The sequence below is a fragment of the Dipteris shenzhenensis genome, chromosome 5 (assembly GCF_047967505.1).
Source record: "Dipteris shenzhenensis isolate YYH24624 ecotype China chromosome 5, Dip_SZ_1.0, whole genome shotgun sequence".
NCBI classification, from domain to species: Eukaryota; Viridiplantae; Streptophyta; class Polypodiopsida; order Gleicheniales; family Dipteridaceae; genus Dipteris; species Dipteris shenzhenensis.
In genome coordinates, this window is record NC_141600.1 from 40,545,140 (window position 1) to 40,561,017 (window position 15,878).

The 15,878-nt window shown below is 41.9% G+C and overlaps 1 protein-coding gene across 1 annotated transcript; it reads right to left on the reverse strand.

The window, feature by feature from the left end:
- Positions 1–11,035: 11,035 nt before the first annotated feature.
- Positions 11,036–12,392, reverse strand: PER1 (1-cysteine peroxiredoxin 1). The gene is made up of 4 exons (XM_087375282.1): positions 12,260–12,392; positions 12,013–12,161; positions 11,525–11,671; positions 11,036–11,332 (listed from the first exon to the last, which is right to left on the reverse strand). Exons 1-4 carry the CDS (start codon positions 12,375–12,377, stop codon positions 11,087–11,089), a joined length of 660 nt encoding a protein of 219 aa, XP_087231408.1. The 5' UTR covers positions 12,378–12,392; the 3' UTR covers positions 11,036–11,086.
- Positions 12,393–15,878: the final 3,486 nt, after the last annotated feature.

The following is a 15,878-nucleotide window of genomic DNA, read 5'->3' on the forward strand; positions in this document are numbered from 1 at the left end:
GGTCTTGCTCTTTGTCTTACAAATCCCTTCAAAGTTTTCATAAACCACTCAAGAAAAAACATCCACCGACTATGAATGGTACTTGCAATGGCCACCTCATCAACTATGTGCACAAGCAAGTGCACTTGAGTTGTCATAATGCTCGAGGGAAAGTGCTTCTCAAGCAAGCATACGGCTTCAATGGATTCCACCCTGGCCTTCTCGATGCTCGATATGGAGATATCTTTTTGAGATATCCACCTATTTCACATGCCCATGTAAAATATATTCATAATTAGTCTACAGATTATTCAGCTTAAATTGAAGAAAATGCAATCAATGCGATTTGATAGTAAGCATACCTTACAATACCACTAATCTTGAATATAGCATTTCTAACATCTTCTTGTAAGCAACCTTTTATTGTAATTGGGAGGATGAACTATCAAAGCAACAAAGAAGTCATGTCAACTAAATAACATAATCATAATTACACTAATGCATCACGATTATCGGTACACTAATCCTACAGCTTAGAATACCTGTAAGACCTTGTGCCAATCATGGGACTTGAGCCCACTAAGCTTATTGTCCTTTGAAAATGCTCCTTTCAAGCAACACATGTACCCTATAGATGTTTGAAAAGAGGCAATGGCTGCCTTGACCGCTGCCTCCTCTCTCATAGAGAGGATCCATGTTGCTTTCGGGAGGATAACTTTTCCTGAAGCATGCACTTGGGGCCACAAACGAGACATCCTATTCATAGCATGCAAGTCTTCTCACACTCCTCTCGAGTCTTTGGAACCAACCAAGTGTGCCCAAATAGTAGCCCCCATATTCTTGAAGATATGCATGGGATCCAAGAGATGATTGATTTGTAACTGACCCCAATAAGGAAGCTCATGAAAGATCAATAGCCTCTTCATACGAAGAGGAGGTTCCTCTCCATTCGCCCTCCAAGCCTGAATCCAGTCACTTGCCTTCAAATATGGTGGTGGTGGATCAAGCTGGCCTCCACGTGCGACATGGTCCAGTAAAAGGTATCGAGCATGACCTTCATAAATATTTTTCCTCATATGTTTGGAGTATCGTGCAAGCGATTTCAAACCCGGTCCACAAACAGGACAAGCATAGTACCCACTTGTAAAAAGTCCTGCACGCGTGCATGAATGTATTAGTATAAGACATGCGTGCGAAAGAGAGTCATAAAAGCATAATCCTATATTATACATGTAAAGACACAACCACATACTTGCAGCCTAGAATCCACAACCACGTATCCTATAGATTAAAACCCTTGTAAGATGTTGAGCAAGCTTAGAATCTTACAACCTGACATTGAGCAAACATTTACAGACTCCTGCATTCTTTGAATTAGAGTGACAAAAGTCTATTTCTGTTTGCTCAATAGTAGGCTATTGAAGCTTCACATGGGAGGAAAGAGAGGAGGAAACAGAGGAGAAAAGAGAGGAAAAGAGAGGAGAAAAAGGAGAAAAGAGAGGAGATAAGAGAGAAAAAGAGAGGAGATAAGAGAGAAAAAGAGAGAAAGTGAAAAGAGAAAAAGTGGGAATAAAAGAGACAAAAAGTGGGGATTCAAAGGCTTCGAATAATGATGATTCTCAAAACAAACAATATCCAAATAATGAGTCAAATTAATGCAAGAGCTAACCTCATTAAGGCTGAGACACTTGTATCCGACCACCCATACTTTGCTTGCAGATTCAAGATTGAGAGACAAGCCCATAGTTTAGACATCCTAGCACCCTCGTACAACTGTATTGATTGCAACTCTTGCATTTTGACCTCAGATTCTGACATCACGTGTGAAGGTATATGCGCATCCTTGTCAAAGTGTGAAGGTATATGCACATCCTCGTCATCCTCCTCATCCTATAGTCTTGCTCAAAGTGTGAAGGTATATGCGCATCCTCATCACCCTCCTCATCCTATGTCAAGATTTCATGTAATTATAAGATCTTGTATTAAGGTTTTGTGTCATAATGGTATCCACGAACTCAAATAGCATTGACTTACCGATAATCCATCACCACGTGCAACACCAACAGTGGGTACGGGTTCCGGCTCCTCCCCATACATCCGCAAGTGGCGCATGATAATACGACATTGATGCCGTACTTCTTGCTTACAATGAGTGCAATGACAATACAACCTCTTGGTAAGCCACTCTGGGCTCCGCGGCATTGGCGCATCATTTGATGAGCTTCCACTCATCCCTTCCATCTACACACTTCTAAAATTATAACATGAGTTGCAAGGAAATCTATTGAGATCCAAAAAATAGCCACCCATGAGCTTCTTTTCTCTTTTCTAACAATAAGTGCCCTGAATCGTCACTATATAGCAACTTTTTGCTATGTTCCGTTGCTATATAGCGATGCTTTGCCCTGTTCCATCGCTATATAGCGACGCTTTTTGGATATAAGCGTCGCTATATAGTGACGCTGGGGGCTTAAACCCGAAACCCCATGCGATGCTTTCTTTAGCATCTCTATTGTGGAAAAAGCAAAAATCTCTCCTCCCACCTTATATTTGATGACCTCACTCTCCTTTCTATTCTCCACTTCTCACCACTACTCAGTCCCTCTCCTAACACTTGTGCTCCCTCTCCACCCTTCTCCCTCTTTGCTTGTGTGAAAAGAAGTTTTTCAAGAAGGTAAGTCTCTTTAAGCAATGTAGGTTCATTTTTTGTGAGATTTTTTTTTGTGTGTTGAAGCATGTTTCTCCTTGTAGTGCTAGTTTTCATGCTTGATTTTCAAGGGTTAAAGACAAAAAACGAGATTTTGTGAAAGAAAGAAGACTCACCTCTTCTCTTTTTGGTATTTCTCTTCCTCCTCTTTCTCCTTGTTTATAGGCTTATGCTTTCTCCTTGTTTATAGGCTTATGCTTGTCTCCTCAATCCAATCCCTTTGAGAAGTTGCTTCTCTAAACTCCTCTTTCCTCTAACTAGTTATTTGAAAAATAGCATGTTTCCTCTCTTTTGTAGGGCCAATCCACAAAACACCGAGCGGGACTATTCCAGGTAAGAAAGTCCTTCCTCTTTTTTCCATTTGTTATTTTTGTTATTTGCATTGGCCTACAGCTAGCGCCTTAAGCGCTAGCTGAATTTTTAGGTGCTAGCTGCAACGATGGGCGTAGGAATCCTCTCTTCCCCTATTCCCTCTCTTCCTCTCTTCCTTCTAGTCTTCTTTTCCCTCTTCTTTATCCCCTCTTTCAATCTCTTTTTCCCCTCTTCCTTCTTTCCTTCTCTTCTTTTTCCCCTCTTTCAATCTCTTTTCCCCTCTTTCTTCTCTTATGTTTATGCTCTTTTTCCCTCTTTCATCCCCTCTTTCAATCTCTTTCCCCCTCTTCCTTCTCTTATGTTTATGCTCTTTTTCCCTCTTCTTTTTCTCCTCTTTCAATCTCTTTTCTTTTCCCCTCTCTTTCCCCTCTCTCAATCTCTTTTCATAAGCATATGTATTTGCCTATGCTTATGCATGAGCATATGCTCATATGCTCATGCATAAGCACAAGCTTATGCTTTCTCTCTTTTTCTTTTATGCTCATATGCTCATGCATAAGCATAAGCATATCTTTTCTTTCCTTTTTTTTAATGCTTAAGCTCTTTTTCCCTCTTTCTTCTCTTATGCTTGTGCTTATGCATGAGCATATGTCTCCTTCTCCTTCTCTTTTCCTCTTTTCCTCTCTCTTTCTCCCCCTCTTTCCCATCTTTTGATCGCTTTTCATAAGCATATGTATTTTCCTATGCTTAAGTTTTCTCTCTTTTTCTTTTATGCTCATATGCTCATGCATAAGCATAAGCATATGCTTTCTTTCCGTATCTCTTATGCTTATGCTCTTTTTCCCTCTTCCTTCTCTTATGCTTATGCTTATGCATGAGCATATGTCTCCTTCTTTTATGCCTATGCCTATGCCTATGCATGTCCTTCTCGTTCTTCTTCTCCTTCTCCTTTCTTTCTCTTCTTTTTTCCTCTCTTTTTCTCTTCTTTTCATAAGCATATGCCTATGCCTATGCCTATGCATATGCATGTCCTCCTTCTTCTTCTCCTTTCTTTCTCTTCTTTTTTCCTCTCTTTTTCTCTTCTTTTCATAAGCATATGCCTATGCCTATGCCTATGCTTATGCTTATGCATGAGCATATGCTCATATGCTTATGCATAAGCATAAGCATATGCTTTCTCAACGTATTCTCTTATGCTTTGTCAATGTGTTATCATATGCTTTCTCAATGTATTCTCTTGTTTTTTATTTTTATTTTTCGTGTTTGTGTCTATGTTAGACATGGGATCACGTCGCACGTTCGATGAGTACGGAAACCCTCGTAGGAGGAGACATCATGATCTCTATTCTCTAGAGGACTCTGATTCCCCTCAGGTGACACCTCAGGGGCCTACCCCTGCAACTACCCCTGGCTCGACTCCTCTTGGATGTAGCACTGCGACTACCCCTCGGGAAACTCCTTTGCTAGCAGCCTATGGCTTTGTCAGGAGTCCCGACTTTGTGGCACAGATGACCGATGAGGAGGCAGCGAGTTTCTTCTCTCTTCTATCCCAAAGGACCTCAGCAATTCCCTCTCCTACACCAACGGCTAGACATACTGCCTAGCCGTTCCCTCATGCCCCTTCGACTGAGGGGTCATCACCTGGGCATGCCCATCGCGTTTTTTATTTTTTATTTTTGTGTTTGTGTCTATGTTAGACATGGGATCACGTCGCACGTTTGATGAGTACGGAAACCCTCGTACTCATCAATGCTTTCTCAATGTATTCTCTTGTTTTTTATTTTTTATTTTCGTGTTTGTGTCTATGTTAGACATGGGATCACGTCGCACGTCCGATGAGTACGGAAACCCTCGTAGGAGGAGACATCATGATCTCTATTCTCCAGAGGACTTTGATTCCCCTCAGGTGACACCTCAGGGGCCTACCCCTACAACTACCCCTGGCTCGACTCCTCTTGGATGTAGCACTGCGACTACCCCTCGGGAAACTCCTTTGCTAGCAGCCTATGGCTTTGTCAGGAGTCCCGACTTTGTGGCACAGATGACTGATGAGGAGGCAGCGAGTTTCTTCTCTCTGCTATCCCAAAGGACCTCAGCAATTCCCTCTCCTACACCAACGGCTAGACATACTGCCTAGCCGTTCCCTCGTGCCCCTTTGACTGAGGGTTCATCACCTGGGCGTGCCCATCATAAGGGAAGGAAGAGTAGGAGGGGTCGCTTATATTGTGCTGACTCGGGAGATGTAGACGAGTCAACACACTCACATCCCTATAGGTCTCCACTTGGTCTCAAGACCCAGTACTAGTCAGGTCCCTTGCCCTCTCCTACTCCCATTGCTACTCCTTGCTCCAAAAGTGCTCGCACAAACACCACTTGTTCTGACTCTGCCACTACCATGAGTCCTCCTTACCCAATCGAGGACCTGTCCTATCAAATCACGACTGCTGGAGAGATAATAGAAGATAAAAAGGGCAAAGCAATGATGGCCACCATGAGGCGGTTGATGAGCCACCACTTTAGGAGCAGCATTGCTATTGATTGGTGGTATCAAGATGACCAAAAGAAGCAGGCGGTCATCGATGAATTGAAAGCAAAATACCATAACCCCCAAATTGGGAGTTCAATGAGAATTACATGCGAGGGCGCATGGGTTTGGTCTTGAAGCATCGTAGATCAACCTTGCGTACTTCCATCGCAAAGGGGGGGCTAAACCCAGCTGGGCAGACAAAGCTGATTGGAAATTTTTCAAGAAGTAGAACAGGGACCATCCTGAAATGTTCGAGGGTTAGAGGAGGGCTACAAGGAGACGGCTAGACGCCATAAGTACTTCGCACTTTGGTACAGGCAGACGGTTGGCATTCGAGGCAACCATGGTAAGTCTACTTCTTCTCATTTAATGTATTGTTCTATTTGTTTTACTACATTTTACATGCACTTTATCTAACTCTCATAAATTGGGTCCACAACAAGCTAGGATGGGTCACCTTCCTACAGATGTAAAGATGAGACGTGCATTTCGCGTAGGAACAAACAATGTTGTATATCTTTGACATGTATATGCTTTTGCTGCTCGATCGGTTCATTTGAGCGATTTTGTATCACCCTTTTTGCAAGGAAAATTTTGTAATAAAAAACTTTTTTTTGTAATTACTAAAAAAAAAACATTAGTGGGGCAAAACAGGGCTTGCTGTGGCCTTGTTTAGCCCCGCTAATGTTTTTTTTAAGTTCTATTAATCGTCGCTATATAGCGACGTTTACCAGTGTCACTATATAGCGACGTTTACCAGTGTCTCTACATAGTGATGTTTATTAGAGTCGCTATATATAGCGACGCTTATATAGCAACCGTTCTTTTTCGATGCTTATAACGACGTAAATAATGACCTTTGCGCTCGTCCAAAAAAAAAAAGTGTAAAAAACATCGGTATTTTCGTCAAAAAAGGGTCTATGCCTTGTAGTGTCTATCGTCTCACATGGCTCGCATTACGATCTTGCATCTAAACATTACTTCACACAATCTAGTACTCTAGCATTCTCCAACCATCATCTTAGTGACATCTCAGCCTCTTCCAATTATTTCTTCTAAATCTTTCATCTCACATCATGAGTCTGCAGTTCTATAAATCCCTCTCTAGTCATTCTTCTTCTACATCTTGCTTGTAGCTTTACAGCCAAACACTTCTTCCACTTTGCTCTCATTACCTTCCTCCTCTCAAGCTTACTCCTTCCATCTTGCCCGCAACCTTACTTTGGAACTTAAGTCTACTCCCATTATCATTATTGCACTCATCCCATAGCCTTACTCTCAAACTCTTCTTGCATCTTGCCTTGAATTCTACTCCCATTACCATTCTTACACTCTTCTTTCATCTCACAACCTTACTCTGAACTCTTCTTCCATTTAGCCTTACTCCCTCACTTTCTCTTATTCCTCATTCCATATTCTCGTAGCTTAAAGCTTCATGGATCTTTTCGAAGTCATCAATATTTCTATGGAGGAAGCCATGAGCACCAACAAAGTTTGGATTGCCCCGAGAACGAGGCGAACAGAGAGCAAAGAAAGGACAACAAGCTCTGTTAACCCAAGACAAAAAGGAGGAGTTTGCTCTTCAGAAGCGCCTAGAGAGGGAGGAGAGAGAAAAAATAAGTAGGTATACTAGCAAAATAGATAGATTACTTTCATATAGGAGAGAGCTAGCAGACTTTCTAAGTGAGGTTACTTCGCGTAGGACTTGTTATGGAAGATTTCCACCCCATGAAGCACAAGCCATACAGAATCAAGAAAGTGCTATATAGGAGGAAATTTATAATTCCTTACTTCTCTTCTGTAGTTTTAACTACATTGATCATGATGAAATGATCTCATCAGAGGAATGGGTTGAATCTAGGATAGAAATGGCAAATATTAATGCCTTCTAGTCTCGGGGGGTTCACCTAAAAAAACTTTAGTGTACCACGTGCATTCACGAGGGGTATTTTAATCCAACTTTTCAAAAAAACGTAACAGAATTACACTAACAACAGGGGTTTCTTAATTCAAGTTTTGGAAAATTTCACTTAGTTCATAGGTAAAGAGGTGTATTTTTATTGTGTAATGAATGTTAGTTGGCGGGCTTTTATAATACCCTTCGAATGCACGTGATACATAGAGCTTCTTAGTAGTGCACCCCCCGAGCTTCCAGTGAGAGGCTTATTGTAACTTTTAGTGTTTGTTAACACAATTATGAATATTGTAAGAGTTTGCTTAATATTGTAACTTTTGAAGGTGCTTGTGAACACCATTATAAATATTACGAGAGTTTACAACCGTTGAATTTTATCTTTTGCTGTAACTTATCTGTGTCACGCTAAATTTTATAATTTTGATTTCATCTCCTTTAAAAATCTCTAAAAAATTGATTGTTTTTATGTTTTCATCTGTGCTTTGAAGAGGGGGTTTTTCTTAAATTTTATAAAAAAACTAGTCCAAAAGTATATGTAAAAATGAATTTGTACATTGACATGTCCAAAATTAATGAAATAAGTGTTGGTGTCAACAAGCACATGATGATTTCACTTTGTAAAGGAAGGCAAATATACCTATGTAAGCTCCAAGTAATGGCATGGATGTTTTGCATATAGATGTGGACTAAGCCTTTGTTTGCAAACATATTTTTTGTTTGGAGACACCTTGAGTGTTGTCTCTCCAAAAGTCAATAACACATTGAACAACCTTAGAACTCAAGCAATCTTGGCTGTGCCTCAGAGTCCCATTAGCCCATTTGAAATCCGATTCTGCTATGTTCACATGATACTTGTTAAAATTGTGTGGTTGAATACCAAGGCCTTGACCTATCTTGGTGTAACTAAATGGTTTTCCTGCTGATCGGTTATCAACCATGTGGAGCGCCACTCTCTTAGCAACCAACTTATTTGCACTTTGCACTCCTTTAACAACACCCAGGGATGTCTTCAAGTTATCAAAAATTGCAATTGATAGTGACTCGTTGGGAAATTTCGTATGTTTCACAACTTCTTTCATTTCTGGATGTCATGTAATCCTGATCAAAATGTCTTCCTTTGCACTCAAGTCAAATTTTCTAGTCACTTTTTTGAAATGTTGCACAATTGTGAATGTCAAGCATTGCATGCTCCTTTCGGAGTATTTTCGTAGAGCCGAGTACGATTCGTTTTCGCTTAGCACATTTGTGTTGGTTATTTGGCCTAAGGGGAAGACATCGCTAAGAACAACTTTAGTCCATTGCATTTGAAATTGAATCATCCATGACTACTCTTCAATGATCTATTCTACACACAAATAGGGGACTCAAAGGCTAATTTGGACTTCATCAATGGACACCAAGAATCAACATTGATACAAGCATGCCTGGATTCCGTAATGTTGACCTTTGTAATCAATTCAAACAAAAAAAACATGCGTCCTTCACCTGAGAGAGAGAGAGAGAGAGAGAGAGAGAGAGAGAGAGAGGGAGAGGGAGGGAGGGAGAGAGAGAGCCTAGAGATAGGTTGAGAGCGATGGAGAGATGTATGCAAGATAATAAGACTCGAGATAACAAAAGCCTGTAAGACAACGTGATGAAGAAGCCTTACAGACAAAAGGACAGATGAGAGCAGCCTGGAGAGAGGTAGGGAGAGAGGGAGGGATGGAGTATTTGTAGAGATGCAAGATGTTGAGAACCTCCATGTGATGTTGCTGAAGCTCACCTCAAGCTCCTGTGTGATGTTGTTGAAGCTCTCTACCTACTGTAATAGTTACTTGTTCTCTTATCATGATGTACCTCTCTACGGACACTCTTTTCAAGATGTCTCTTGGGGAATCTACCACCAAGATGCAAGACATTCCCAACCAAGCTCCAAGGGCAACAAGATCGAATTAGGAGAAATGTTCTATGGTTTTTATCATGGTTGCAAACTAACTTTTAACTTTATGGTGCTTTAATAAATGGTCTTAGATGCGATGCTACCCACCACTCAATGGTGGTTGTCCACAGGAAAGAGAAAAGATCTCTATTTATACTACCCTATAGGCTCCAGGGGTTCACCTCCCAAACTTTTAGTGTATCACGTGCATTCAAAAGGAGGGGTATTTTAATTCCACTTTTGAAAAGATTTTAACAAGTTCGCAATAATAGGAGGGTTTTAATTCAACTCCGTTAGCTCAAGTAAAGAGAGGATACCTTAGAAATTAAAAAACATCTTCAATTTCTCCCAAAGAAAAAAACCTTTGGAGATGCCCCTCCCCTTTTTGTATGTGTATGTCATGTATGTGTGTGTGTGTGTGTACTATGTTTCTCTTTATTCTCCATTCTGTGTGGAGAATATCATACTAGATGCTCCCTAGTGACTTGTAAATATTTCCACTTTTCAGATACTCTCCTGGCCTTTTCCAGGTGCCTACTTGTAATCTTTTTAATTTTGTACTTCATGGTGGGTTTTCACCCCTTCTGAGGTTTCCCACAAAGAAATAAAAGATTCACTTTTAAAAAAAAGTGTGTATTGTGTGTCTAATACAATATAATATAATATATATTAAAAAATATATAATATAATATATATATATATTAATAGTATTGATATAAAAAATATAATATCGACTATATAGTATATATTACATATAATGTGTTATCTTGTAATAAATATATATTATATTGTATTATATATTCCTCTATATATTATATATCTCACATATATTAGATACCTCCCTCCCTCCCTCGCTCAATCTCTCTCTCTCTCTCTCTCCTCTCTCTCTCTCTCTGTCTCTCAGCGTTGCATTTACACACTCCCATGTGTCAGCAGCCTCGCTCAACGCACACTACTTATTGTCACTCTCTCTCTACATTTACTCTCCATCATCCATGTCTCGCAGTCTAGCTTTTTTCCACTATCAGTCTCGCACAATCTCCCACTAGGAGTCTAATGCGAACGGTGTCGCGACATGGGGCAAACGACACAAGGAGTCATGTTGCGATGCATGGCATGGTGGAGGACCTCAACATGTGCCGCACCAACACACATCCCTCTAGCTATGTCTCGAGATTGCCTCTGCGCAATATATACATTGCCAATCGTCGCCACATGGCACATTGGAGCTCTCCACTACCAAATCTCACCCAGGCCGTTCCTGAACCTATCGAGAGCCTCCCTCCCTCCCTCCTCTCTCCCCTCGAGAACGCTCCACATAGATCCTTTCCTTAAAGGATAGAAGGAAGAGGAGTATTGGTCCTATGAATGCACAAAGTTAATAAAATTTCTGAGTACAAGTGCATACTACGTGGAAACAATTCCAAGGAGCCAAGTATGCGTCATCCAAAGTTAATCAAAACATAGAAGAGGATACAATACGTACCACACACAACGACGATTACATAGCATAAACCAAGAAGTCTGCTCGTAGAGACATTTCAAGTGACCAAATTTAACTATGGAGAACTATTGTAAGAAGTGCGCCACCTCCAATTCCCAGTTGTCTAAAACAGAGGAATATTTTGAGAGAGAGAGACGTTCTTGAATGTAGAGATCACATAAAACCTCCTAAGACTTAGTTTTGCAAATACACCAACGTCATTGGTGAAGATACAAGGAACCGGTTTAAACGTCGGTACTGAAGCGAAGATAATCCTTGCCCGATGGCAGAGCCACCTTTTTCACATCCTTAAACATCTTTTTCGCTTCCTCATCTGAAACGGATGGAGAAATCACCACAGGGTCTCCCGGCTTCCAGTTCGCAGGAGTGGCTATCTTCTTCCTGGCCGCTAACATCACCGAGTCTAAAACTCTCAGCACCTCGTCAAAGTTCCTTCCCGTTGTACCCGGATACAGGAAACTCACCTTGATCTGCGCACGGAAAAATAAAAAAAATAGTGAGTAGCGCTCTGGCCTCCCAACTCAATAACTTCTTAAAGCCGACGGGCCAGGGTAATTGCAGATTCAAAGTGTGCTTAAAGCCGTCAGACATCATCATTCTTTGAGAATTTCTAGAAGGCGCCAGCTGAAAATCCAGCCCTGCTCATGGTCTATAAGCTGTACCCGTTTATCTGGCCCGACGATGTGCAACGCGCGGGAAGGAAGGGGCTTTCCATTTGCATCTTTCTCGTCTGGATCTAGCATGTTGAGTTGGGAAGTTATTTCGCGGTCGGGGTCTGCCAGGATGGGAAACGTCACGGACACCCCAGGCTGGAACACAACACGAAGCGAAAGCCCCATTCATTGTAAGACTCCGGTAAAATAGACAAGCCTTTAACCTACGAGGACTCCAGTCTCGGTCTTATTTTTCGACCTTTACAAATTACAGGGACGGGATTCATTCAAATCATTGTCTCCCGCTGCATAGACTCGAAGCAAAAAGTGGCTCTGCTCCATAGCAGCTGGCTATGAAGTTTTAAAGGACGCTTGTGCACTTATTTACTTTTATACTGAAGAACTTATACGCAACCAATTGTAGCTTACCACAGTCCTGATCCACTATAACGCTAAGCCACTCACCGTACCTTAACAAATAATAACAAAGGCCTTACCGTGAAGGCTTCTATGTCGCAGGTCCACTGTTTGTGATCCTTCACGCTATCGTTTGACACACCCACCACTTTCACGTTGCGTTTTTGGAATTCCGGCAGGTATTGGGCGATTTTGCCCAACTCAGTAGTGCAGACCGGTGTAAAGTCGGCTGACATTTCCAAGTATACAAGAATTAAGGAACAAGCTAAGCGAAGAAACTGCAAGCATTTACAAGTGCGCATAACAGTTGGGTGAAGGGGAATTTACCGGGATGTGAGAAAACGATCCCCCAGTGTTGGCCGAGGAACTCATGGAGCTTGATGTGGCCCAATGTGGAATCTGCTTCAACATTGGGGATGGTATCGCCGAGAGTGATGCCGTACATGGTTGAAAGGCTGGCTACGCGTTCGCAAAGAGGGAAGAGCTCGCTAGGAAGGTTGAGGAGCTGAATATACGCATGAAGTAGAAGAAGCAAGTCGGCGAAGAGCTTGACGACCGGGGGACGTGCATGCAGTCCAAGTGTCCAAAAAGGCAATATGACTACATGAGCTGTGATTTTCCCACATAGTAACGTGGTGTGATCCACGACCCCTTCTTCTTTAAGGCCGCATTTGCAGAATGACATTAGTGGAATTTCACTATATTGGAAATCTTGGGGAGGCATAGTATATCTCATTCCACAAATTCCGCCATCCTGTGGGATTGCAAAGAAGCCCTCGTTACCATAACGAATGTGGGCAACATTAAGCATGAAAGAGAGGAGGGAATTTCGGAGGGATTGGAGCCAGCACGGAGCTTTAATTTTAATGCAATGAGCTTGATTCTTGGGGGAATTGATGAATCGTAGTTGAGACTCTATGAGTGCAAGGGTGTTCCCATGAGCAGGTGTAGTAAGTTCAAGCTATTTTTCGGTTGTGTCACGAGAATGCACTCTTAGGGAAATGCCTGAGGGAGGCATTTCCCAATAATCAAGTGGCAACCCATGAGGGCCCGCAAGTGGCTGCTATCAACCTTGTGAGGATTTTGGTTGTCACAAATCTGATTCTGCATTTTCTAGGCTTGATAAGGACCTGCGAGCCATCTTCTAGGTTGGACGTTGACATGTGAGCTTGATGGCGACACACGAACTTATGGATTTCATCTTCTTCGAATATCTATGAGAAAGATGGAAATTTCTCTAAATAGCCAAACAACAATAAAGCAATTCGACTGCGATGCCCATGCGCCCTTGGGATTTGGGCATGCATTCGGACTGGCATACAATTCTGGCGCAAACCATGGAAATTCCTTTGGAGGAGCATGAGTCAGGTCTTGCAAATACTTGCTTTCAGTCCAGTGGAGGCTTCTTCACCAATCAATAATCCCTACTCGTACGGACTCGTTATCCCCTTTGAAATCGAACATGTAGTTGATTGTCTATAGATCAGTGTGAGCATATATGTGTTTGTGGAGTGCTCTCAAAGCACTAGCAATAGTAACATCAATATACAAAGCATGCTAACAGAACAACCTTGCTTGCCACTTGGTGAGCGGGGAGTTCCAGTCCAAGCGAGGTTCCTCTCTTGGATGTGTGGACTTACCCCATCTCACATATGTTCCATAGGGCTGTCAGTTGGAGACTCATCGGCATATATGATATCGTGCACACTTTCTTCATTGAAAAATGGAGTGACTACCCAAAGCTGTTGGGTATGTGAGTCACCTAATACCTGACAGATAGCTCTATGGATCATTGTCATCACTAGCTCATTCTTTAGTGCTGCATGAGCGTGGGCATCATCTCTATTACTCCTCTTGCTAGCGTACCATGATGTTGGTCTAAGACCTAAGACACCCACAACCTGTATACGAAAAACCTTTCCTTCTCCTCCTTTGTCTACTGGTTCATGCAACGGTTAGTGCTACTTGCAATGGAAAGTGCACTGTGTGAGAGCACCTGTTGACAAATGTTCTACATAGCTGTATCTGTGCTCTCCCTTCAGCTTGGGCTGGATCGATGTTTGCATCTGGCCTACTAGCCATCTTGGTCACATGTACTACCTGGCACTAGCTGCTACCTTTCCTATAGCCCCTTTCTCCTTTATGTTTTTTCTTCAAGTAGAAACTTGCGACAGCTTGTATATACATATAGCATGAAGCCAAGCCACCTGTGGCTTCAAGTACAAAAAATAAGAGGAGTGTATATACAAGAGAGGCACGAAGACAAGTACAAAAAAGAGTAGCTAGCACTAATTCTAGCACTACTTCTACGACATTCTTTATCCTGCCCTCATGTTGCAGTCCAATTTCCCTCATGCAATCACTTATTTCCATCATTCATGCAATCCCTTATTTCCTCACGAATGCTTATGGCATTGAAAATTTGACTTAAACATGCATGCAAGGGAAAGGAGAAAGGAAAGAGAAGGGAGGATGGGAGAATGGAAGGAGGAGGGAGAACAGAAGGAGATGGGGGAAGGGGAAGGGGAAAGGAGAAGGGGAAGGGGAAAGGGAAGGGGAAGGGGAAGGGGAAAGGGGAAGGGGAAGAGGAAAAATGCATGTTAAAAACTGTCTGTTGGAGCACGTCTATAGACGTGGCAAACACTGTGTCTATAGGTGTGGCTACCCTATTTACCTTAAAGTTTGACACACTATTAGATGCACCTATAGACGCGCTCGGACAGACACTTTTTGACAAAAGGGTAAAAAGGACATGCGCCCGACCCCAAAAAGAACAACAATACCAAAAACATCCTTTCCCTACATACGACAAAGGACGAATCCAAAGAGAACAACATCCAGAGAAGAACAACCACCAAAAGACTTACCTTGGATAAAGGTATGGAAGCTTCTTGTCTTTCTTCAAAGCTTCCTCTCCTTCTTCTTTGGTGGCTTCCTTGTTCACCCTCTTCTCTTGTATGCTTGGGGATGAGTGTGGGTGCCTGGAGATGAGTGTGGGTGCCTAGAGCTATGTGTGTATGCTTGGAGACCTATGTATTGAAAGGAGAGCAAGCATGGCGCTAAACATATTGAAAGGAAAGCAAGTGCAGCACTAAAAGTAGGTTTAAAAACCAATCCACAGTTTGCCTGTCTAAAAGCGCATCTATCAGCGTGTCTACACTATGTTTTAGACGCACCTATAGACGCATTCCATAGTACAGACATGCTTATAGACGCATTTTTAGATGCAGTACAGAGTTTTCTCATTAAATACTAAAGGAAGAACAAAAATCAAATGTATGTGTGATCGATGTCGAGGAAACATGTATCGTGCACATAGAATTACACTAATTCGCATCTCAATGTACAGAGAGTGGGATGCGACCATATCTTGGGTAAGTGTGAAAGCATTGAGGTTGATTGAGATACCTATGGGTGTTCATGTGTTTGATATATAGTTTGGGATTTTTTCTAAAAGAACTGTAGTATCAAACACATTTTCCATTTTCTAGGATAAGTGGAATATTGTTTCCTTGTAATGAGACTACATTTTTTTAGTACTATCTTAGTTGTCCTCGACCACTGTTCCAAGACACCCCAAGATGTGCTCATGTGTGTTTAAATCCAATTTGAAGGCACTCTTGCCCCTCTTTCATTATGGCACAAGCTGCATCTGGAACTTAATAGCTCTTACTAGAGAGCACACAAAAGTTTGAGGACTCTTATTTAACAGTTCGTAATTGTGCCCATTCTTGGATTTTTTTAATACCAAAAAGCTCCAACTACTACATCCCACTTCTCATAGGTTGTTCCCCAATCATCCTTAAATGATTCCTCAACCTTGTGCTTAGGTTTTGTGCACTGCAACACAAAGTATGGGTTATCTTCCTCGTTCTCCTAGAGGCAGCAACAACTACAAAGTTATCCCCTTCTTCTAGACATTCAGTGAGGTCATCAAAACTCTCCC

What these genes read in the sequence shown, in the direction of transcription:
- PER1 (XM_087375282.1), bottom strand. Translation starts at nt 12,377, where the DNA reads ATGTACGGCATCACTCTCGGCGATACCATCCCCAATGTTGAAGCAGAT. An exon ending in GCGACATAGAAGCCTTCACG is followed by an intron (nt 11,672 to 12,012) that starts GTAAGGCCTTTG and finishes GTTGTGTTCCAG; the next exon opens with CCTGGGGTGTCCGTGACGTT. An exon ending in TCGTCGGGCCAGATAAACGG is followed by an intron (nt 11,333 to 11,524) that starts GTACAGCTTATA and finishes TTCCGTGCGCAG; the next exon opens with ATCAAGGTGAGTTTCCTGTA.